Source organism: Centroberyx gerrardi, chromosome 11, assembly GCF_048128805.1.
Source record: "Centroberyx gerrardi isolate f3 chromosome 11, fCenGer3.hap1.cur.20231027, whole genome shotgun sequence".
NCBI classification, from domain to species: Eukaryota; Metazoa; Chordata; class Actinopteri; order Beryciformes; family Berycidae; genus Centroberyx; species Centroberyx gerrardi.
Genome location: NC_136007.1, coordinates 6,669,685 through 6,678,434, shown reverse-complemented (window position 1 = coordinate 6,678,434; position 8,750 = coordinate 6,669,685). Strand labels below are relative to the sequence as shown.

Here is an 8,750-nt window from a genome sequence, read left to right as displayed (position 1 = left end):
TCAGTAATCAGTATAGTCAATATTCCTCTTGGCAAAACTCTGGTAGGCAACTGATTTCATCCAGTCTGAAAGATTATGAATGAAAAAGCAAAAATGCATCTATAAAGAGGCACAGACATTGCTGGATTTTCATGCATTAAGTTCTACATCCATAATAGAAACTGATGAGGATTAAACATAGTCCCTGTATGTAAGAAGTAGCAGGAGTTCCACATAGAGAATGACCAATGGAAAAAAAAAGAGTTGAATAATTAGACGTAGTTAACAGTACTAACATGTTTATTACATACTCTTCTGCTTTTATAGCCAATTATGGCTGGGCAATATGGTTGAAATCAATATGACAATCATAAGGATTTTTTTTTCGATTTCAATATCACAATATGGCTCAGGTATGCAAAATCATGTTAAATAATCAAATTAATCTTCATCCCATTGAACCTATGGTAGTGTGATGTCAAACAAAAATGAAATTTTCAAATAATATTCCTACCATACCTCAATTTGTCAGAGTTTTTAAATAAGATTTGCTTGTTACCATTAGTTTAGACAGCAGAATTGTGTGTCACGATATCCCAAAATCACCATATCATCACGATATGATTAAACGATAATATTGAAATATCGTCCAGCCCAAGGTAGGATCATCACTGGTCCCCTGGAGTAAGTGAGTCCTTATCAGTGAAAGAGTGAGAGTTTGTTTTCATGTGACCTTAAAAAGCTTCCTGTATTGCAGATGTGAGCACAGCGACCAAACTTTGTTTTTTCACTCTTAGACGCATTTTTTTTTATTAGATGAATCTAATAAAAGAAGGCAGGTTGCTTCTTATTTCTGCAGCCTGTCACAGATCAAAGTGAATATTATAGCTACAGCAACACATCAAAATCCGCAGCACGTTTCATTAAAAAGGACAAGGTGTTGGAAATACTTTTTGAAAAAGATATTTTGCACAAAAACTGCTGTGCATTTTTATTAAGATGATGATTAATAGAGAAATAATAAGGACAGTCAAAGCATCTCCGCGGTGTGGCGACAAAACGTTAAAACAAGCGGCAACATCAAACATCAATATGCTGTTGATTTTAAAGTTCCTTCTTTGCTCTTTCATTAATGCTTTGACACATCTGAGGTAGAACTACATATTCTACTCCAAAGTGAATTGCTAAATGAGTTCATTCCAGTTCTATAGAAAATAATAGTTCATTCTTATTAAATAACTTATTTTGTAACCCATGACTGGACCTGTTAGTGACGGGCCTGCTTTTTGTGTTCAGAGGGTGTTTCAGCCCTCAACGCTGTCTGACAGACGGAGCGGCGACACCTGCTAACTTCCCCACTAACAAAGAAAGACAACGCTGTGTTCACACTGTGGCCGAAATAAAAGCCACACTGGTCGGCAACAAACTGCCCCTGCATCCTGAAATAGTATTGTGTGACTGTTCATTTTCAATATTTCATTTTATTCCCGAATGTCTAAAGTTTAGGCCTATATTTTATGTAAATTGTCAAATATGATCCTCACTGTAAATGAATAGGAAACCAAGTGAGGAATTGGAATTGTCCAGCCAAGCCAAAATATATAATAGTAAACAATACAGTACAACTTTTCACTTTTAACATTTATCCTACATGACTTTTGGAGCACACCCAGTGAGAACGAATGGGAAGCCCCAAGATTCACTGCTAGAACGACGCATTATGTCCAAACTATAACTGGCAAAAATAAACAGTGTAATAATCGATCCTAAAGTACAGAGCTGGTTGATAAAGCTAGGAAAATGAACACCTGTGTGTCTTAATTGACAGCATGACATCAAACACAAGGCCCATTTTAACCTGTAAAGATGAATTTTCTTTTCTTGCGTTACAAAGTTTGTTATTCCCAAGACGTTCTTCCTAAATTGGAAGAACATTCTCCACAAAGACACATATTCATAGTATTCCCATGATGTCACATGCATTTCCTACCAATATGGCGCTTTACAATACACACAGCTCATTGGCTGTGTTTTTGTTATTTGATTGTGATCACCTGTTAATTTATTACAATCAGCTGTTATTTTCCTACCAAGATGGCTGTGTGGTGATGTAACAGAATACTATATTGACTTGGAGTTCTTGGACTTGATATTCACTTTACATTTTCTTTTGGTAAGCTTATGTTTCTGTGTTTTAAAGAGTTAGCAAGTTGCTATGGCGCCGCCCTTCGTCTGTAAGTCAGCGCCGAGGGCTGAAACACCTTTAACCCGCTTTTTTTTTTTTTTTTTAATCCTCGGGATCAGAAGAACGCTCAGAGATGACATCATCAGTGCGCGTCATCACTTCAGACAACGCTAGGTCCATTCTGCTGTGTTTACTAGAAAGCAATGATCTGAGGGCTTTGTGCTGTCAACACTAACCGAGCGAGTGGATCGTTGTTCTGCATCCACTTTGAACAGACTTTATAGGTATTTTATTTATTTCAACATGGAGTCCGCGGAGGCCAACGGCCAGAGGAGCCCCGAGGAGAAAAGCTCTCTGTCGGCGGCGCAGAGGAGAGCCGAGATCCGAAGGAGAAAACTGCTCATGAATTCAGAAGACAGAATGAACAGAATCGTGGGTTTCGCCAAAAATGAGTCTGAAAACAACGGTACGTAACGGTAACTGGTTAGATCTAGACCGTTACATCGCTTGTCGTGTGTTTTCCTGCTGAAATGACTTGGCTAATATAAGCTCGTAGCTGCCTGTAAATTAGCAAAGCCTGTTGTCGTGTCTGTCATCAGCATCTTATTCCTGTTCGTCAGCACGTTGTTTTTTTCATCGCATCCAACTTCCACATATTTACACCGTCATTCAAATCTTAATACAGCCGTTGCTTGCTCAGGCTGCAACACTAGAAGGCCGTTGACTAAAAGTTCCCACCACATGACAGAAGATAAGATGAAATTTTAAGTATCCCCATGGGGAAATTGGGCCATTGCAGCAGCAGCAAATAATAATAGGATACATCACAGAAAAATAGATTAATAATCAGATTTGAGCAAATGCAACTGGTGACTTCAACACTAGAACATATTAAGTAGAAATGTATGAATGAAATTATGAAAAAAGTATGGATTACAGCATTAAGAGAGTGCAAAGTAGCAGCAGAATTTAGAGACAGACAAAATGTAAAAATAGAACAAATCAGAGGAAAATGAGAATGCAAAGAAAAGTATTATGTTAAAATATACAGAATGTGCAAAAATGATTTTCATATTAGAAAATCAGAGGGCCATACATGTGTATAAAAGGTGTCTCAGTATATGTCCATTGTAAACTACCCCATTCAAATATATTTACTTACAGATGTAAATAATGTACAGTGCACACAGATTTGGGTATGTGTATTATTGTCTGTCCATCTTATCAAAAAGTCTGGATTGAGGTAACATAATATGTAAAGAAAAAATTACAATTATGCAAGGCAAATGTGCATTGACTCATTGTCTGTTGTCATCGCCATCATAGTCAGAACTTGTACGTATGTACTGTATATACATATTATTATTACCGTTACCTTTATTTTATCCAGCAAAAGTTGACTGTGCATGCTTAGGTTACTCCCACCTCCCTTATTACTTTACAATACTGAAACATACTGTAGCTATAGTTAGACATAACATCACTGACTTCGTCTCACTTGCACCTTCCCTCCCTGCTGTCCTCCTCTCCGCCCAGCAGGAGCGTCCCGGCGTCCCACAGAGCCTCGCTTCCACCTCGACCTCGACAGGACGGAAACGTGGCCGTCGTCGTCTTCGGCCTCTCCGAGACCGTCTCCCTTCCTGCCGGAGGCTGCGGGCCTCGGCAGCCGCTCCCACAGCGCCACCCCGGAGAGGAGGGGCTCGCCCCTGCCCGACTGCAGCGAGCAGCTGGACGGCGCTCTGGAGGACGAGGCCGTGGGACTCCGACAGAGACCCAGGGGGGAGCGGGCGTCGGACGACCCCAGCGGCTCCCCGCGCCGAGGCCTACAGAAGTACCTGTCCCGTTTCGACGACGCCATGAAACTCCGAGGTCAGCTGGCCAATGAGAAGCCGGCCCAGGATGGAGGCTCTGACACAGAGGAATTTGATCCGTTCAGAATCTTCAGGCTCATCGGCAGCATCCTCCTCGCCGTTTTCGTCAGGGTTTTTGTCTGCAAGTATCTGGTGAGCCTGGTCGCTGTAGGAGCGTTGTTGATGTGGTAACTGAAAGGAACACACTGGCTTTTTGGGAGATCGGACCGTTGGTCAACTTCCTGTGAAGTGATCGCAACAAAGACACATGCAGCATATGATCTACTAAATGATCCATGCTAGCAGCATGGAGCGAATGATGTACCGGGGACATATGGATGATCATTTGATTTCTATGTTCTCATCACTCAGTGGCAGGTTGACCAATGGGCCGGTCTCCGAAAACATGTTTTCCTTTAAGGAAGCACCAATGCCATGTTTTCACTGCCAATATTGATTCCAAGTGCTAAACTTTAAGTATCAGCTCATATTAATTTCTGATCAATTACTTCTCACCGAACAAGTTATGAGTCATTACACAAACATTAATGACGTAATCCATTTTTTTCCCCTTAGAGATATACAATCCCTGCTTTTGGTATGCTTTGGTATCACACATATGACCCACTGTTTTGGCCTGAAATCAGCCCATTATCCAATACCAGTATCAGTATTGGTGCATCCCTACTTACTATTGTTTTCAGCTGATAACAGACTAGTGTAAACATTACATTGTTTTAATATTGTGATCCTCTCATATTCTTCCATTCTAGTCAATATTTGCTCCATTTCTCACCCTGGAACTGGCCTACATGGGGTTGTACAAATACTTTCCAAAGGTGAGTTGGCACTAGATGTTTGTTTTTGATCCCTTTCCCATTGCTAATTGAATTTGCTATATTTATGCGAGATACATCAAATGTTAGAGAAGTTGCATATTGCAGCTTTAAAAATGTCCTGCTAAAACTGAATAGTGCTTTAAAAAATCGCATGTCTTCATTTCTCATAGTCTCTCTGCATGTTCTACCGTCTCTGCAGGTAGAGAAGAAGAACAAGACCACTGTGCTGACCGCCGCCCTGCTGCTGTCCGGCATCCCCGCCGAGGTCATCAACCGCTCCATGGACACCTACAGGAGGATGGGCGACGTCTTCGCCGACCTCTGCGTCTACTTCTTCACCTTCATCCTCTCGCACGAGATCCTGCAGCTCGTCGGCTCAGAGACTCCCTGATTGGCAGGGAGGACCTCAGTTAGCCCCGCCTCCTTGTCGTCCCCCCCCCCCCCCCCCCCCGGTCTCCCATTACAAACAAGGCATGCTCGTTTATGCTCGTTTATGCTGGCTGACGCGAGTTTTGTGGTCGACAGGGAGGAAAACAAACCTCACTGCCTTACTATCAGGGTCATGCGTCAGCCGGACTAGTGCTCATTACTTCAGTGCTTCAGCTTCCACTAAAGCAAAACTAAATGTGACCAGAGAGTCCAGTGTTTCCTGCCGGGCCCCCCCGAGTTATTTGTGGCGGCGGCAGCTCCGTACGGGGGTTAAGTGACAGAAAGAAAGTGTTGGTGTGTGGAAAGAAGATACAATGCCATTTATTGTGCTGAGAGGAAATTCAGTTTTCAGGGCCAGTACAGAAAACCGTGTGCGTCATACACAACAGTTAGCACTTTTTAATCGCATTTTATCAGTTTGGGAAATCTATTTGCAGCCACATGAATGGGAAACACTGGAGTCCCTCTACATTTTCCTTACCTCCAAAGATAGTACATAAGCTGGGGCTGGGTGTCATATTATGAACTGATATCAACCAGGGTGGGAAAGTAACTGCAGCCACCAGACAAATGCTGGTATATTTGGGCTATGGCTGGTAAGTTTGCTTGATCTGCCGAACACCTTGGTAGGTATCCAACTGTTGTTTTGTGGGTCTGTTCTGTTGTAAACCAATTCTGCTGGTGAAATGGTGAAAGGTGGTGGCTTGTAAAATTTGTAATCTATATGCCTCTATAGCCAGTGGGCAAATAAGTTGATTTCCTACCCAGTATACAACACTATTAATGCCTTTTTGTAAACATGCTCAGTCAGCCCTGTAGTGTGTGATGTAGGGTTGGGGTCAAAACATTTTCAATTCATGCAATTCAAAACCTGAATCCAAACTGCAGTCCACATAATACTGATAGAGCCTTCCTTCCCTTTATTTATTGGATAGAAGAAGCATTTCAGGGTTAAACTTTTCCCATTTAATTTTGGAGATGATCCTCCTCCTGAACTGACTGAGTTGTAAGAGACTTGACCACAACCCTGCAGTGAAGAGGTTACTGAGCTTCTTTATCTGTTATGACTGACAGAAGCAGTCGATGTTTGAGTTATGCAGAGGGTTTAAGACCGAATACCATAATGACTGACAGGAGCAGGTGGTCTTCTGTTCCCTGATGCAGAAATACACACATTATCACCTTATTACCTGTGCTGACTTCTTGCCATGTCCGAACCTCAAGCAGAAGGCTATATAGAGATTATAGAGGCTTTGCAGTTGTGTTACAAATAGAAACCACATCTGGTGCCATCATGGAGGTTCAGTGGAGACTTTTCTGCACACAAATAATGGCTAAATGTAGAACAACCAGGCTAGAAAAAGAGAGCTACTGGAAAAAGGTTGTTGTGATGTGAGTGTAGATCAGTTCAGTAACATTTTAAGTAGAAGTGAATAGTCTGATAAGGTTGGTTTGTGTCCAAATGTAGGTTACTGTGACACAGTAAACTGTCTTGTCTTTAGCCCTAGTCTCTATTGTAAAACTCAAGAGTTTTACAATAGTAAAACTTGAGTAGCTTGAGAAGAGTCAGGTCAGTTAACCTGAACAAACTGTTAGCTAGCTAACTAGCGAGCAGGCTCACTTAGCAAAACAAACAATGTTAAAGCGAACATGCAAGTACTAGCCACTACTAACTTAGTGTATGAATCAGGTGTTAACAACAAAACAGTGATGGTTAGCTGACCAGATACTATGATTTACAAGCTCACAAACTGACATTATCTAAACACAAAATCAGTCAGATTTATCTGTGGTGAAATGATCAGTTCCCAGTCAAAAACAACATGGAAATCAACCATGTCTACTGAATTCTGTTGAGACGGCCAAATTGTACATTTAGACACACAATCAGCTGTTCACAGCCACTGTTGCCCCAAGAGCTGAGGACCTCCAACATGGCCGCCAGAGGGGGAGTTACATCACCTGAAAGCCGACTATAGAGAGTGAGGAGGGGGGGGGGGGGGAGTCTAGGGCAGGAGTTCTCCATCATATTTAGCAGTAAAAACAGTGTCACCCCGGCAATCAGCCTCATTAAAACACACTATAGTGCTCTAATTATGGATCAATTTGGGTCCAAACCATTCAGGTCTAGAAACTCCTGCCTTGAGTGTGGTAGAACGTCCTGATTACTAAAAACAAATACAGGATTAAGAGTTTTTAATCTCTCCATTGGGATACTGATGGAAGTCACTACAGGCCTTTAATCTCTTCTACCGAGATTGAGGTAGAGTTTAAAAAGGATAGTTCAAGTATTTAAGTATTTGAGAAGGTTTTTTTTGTCTAGCAGTAGCACGGCTTCATCCTTTATCTCAGAAACTAAAACACTGAGGCAAACAGCTTTTTTCTCTAGACTAGAAGTCAGCTCCCAATGAATCTGATTGGCGTCTTAAAAACCCGAACTATCCCTTTAACAGGTGGATGCTGCTGACATGCGTTTGTATTGTGATAGATCTCTTCATAGACGATGCTTTAAAGTTACATTTTCCATTTGCGCGCTCTCTCCTACAGTGTTCAGAAGGGTCCACCTGCATTATAGGAAAAGTTAGAAGAAGCATTTTGTCTTTCGGGACGCACCGTGAATGTGGAGTAAATTACTTTGCACCATCTATGAGCTTAATAAAAGTCAACTTCATACATTCATATCCCCATATTGAAGTGTGTGATGGACGGGAGAGGGGAACGTTTCGGGGCGTACTGGAAAGTTGTGTGTGTTATGGCTGCTGTTCGGTGTGAGGCAGTGGGATTTTTCGTATGCTTGTATGTCTCTCTCTTGTATTTGCGCTGGGGTAACTCTGATGAAACGTCCCGTCTTGCTTTGCTCTGTCCTCCAGCCTCACTCATACTCATATATATACTCTCTGCTCCTGTGGTGTGTTACGTCCTCTTTCCATACTCGTCATTTCATCCAAATTAATTTATTAAAAAGTTTGTCGGTGAATGTTTTTTGTTCCTGTAAATGCGTTGGTGTGATTTACTACTCGTTGGACTTACTTGATTGTTTTTTTTTTGATAATGTTTACAGAATTAATTGTGCTGAGTTATCGAACTGTTAATTGTTTTTAATGGGTCTTATATTGCAATTTAAAATTCAATATTAAATCGGTGTCCACATAATGTAACAGTCTCTGCTTAGAAAAAACATATACCGGAATGAATAACCCAGGACAATTCAAACCAAATAAATACTTGTGTAACATTTCATGGTGCTTCTGCTTTAAGACTTCACTTTATATTTACTCTGTTTTTACTCTTTTACTCCTTTATCAGAGCTGATTGCTTCAACACTAGAGTCCCATAATGGCTTGGCTCTTTTAATTGCTTGAGACTTGACTTGATGCATGAAGAGAAGACTCGAGACTTGACTTGGGTTCTGGTGACTTGGGACTTGACTCTGACTTGTACTTTGATGACTTGAAAAGGTTTCTAAAG

At 41.4% G+C, this 8,750-nt stretch overlaps 1 protein-coding gene across 1 annotated transcript; it reads left to right on the top strand.

The window, feature by feature from the left end:
- Window positions 1-2,363: 2,363 nt before the first annotated feature.
- camlg (calcium modulating ligand) lies at window positions 2,364-6,767 on the top strand. Its single transcript, XM_071902369.2, has 4 exons — window positions 2,364-2,630; window positions 3,704-4,167; window positions 4,788-4,853; window positions 5,053-6,767. Exons 1-4 carry the CDS (start codon window positions 2,468-2,470, stop codon window positions 5,242-5,244), a joined length of 885 nt encoding a protein of 294 aa, XP_071758470.1. The 5' UTR covers window positions 2,364-2,467; the 3' UTR covers window positions 5,245-6,767.
- The last annotated feature ends 1,983 nt before the right edge of the window (window positions 6,768-8,750 follow it).

Excerpts from the sequence above, each read along its gene's own strand:
- camlg (XM_071902369.2), top strand. The coding sequence starts at position 2,468 with ATGGAGTCCGCGGAGGCCAACGGCCAGAGGAGCCCCGAGGAGAAAAGC. Across the intron at positions 2,631-3,703 it reads AAATGAGTCTGAAAACAACG|GAGCGTCCCGGCGTCCCACA; the intron begins GTACGTAACGGT and ends TCCGCCCAGCAG. Across the intron at positions 4,168-4,787 it reads TTTTTGTCTGCAAGTATCTG|TCAATATTTGCTCCATTTCT; the intron begins GTGAGCCTGGTC and ends CTTCCATTCTAG.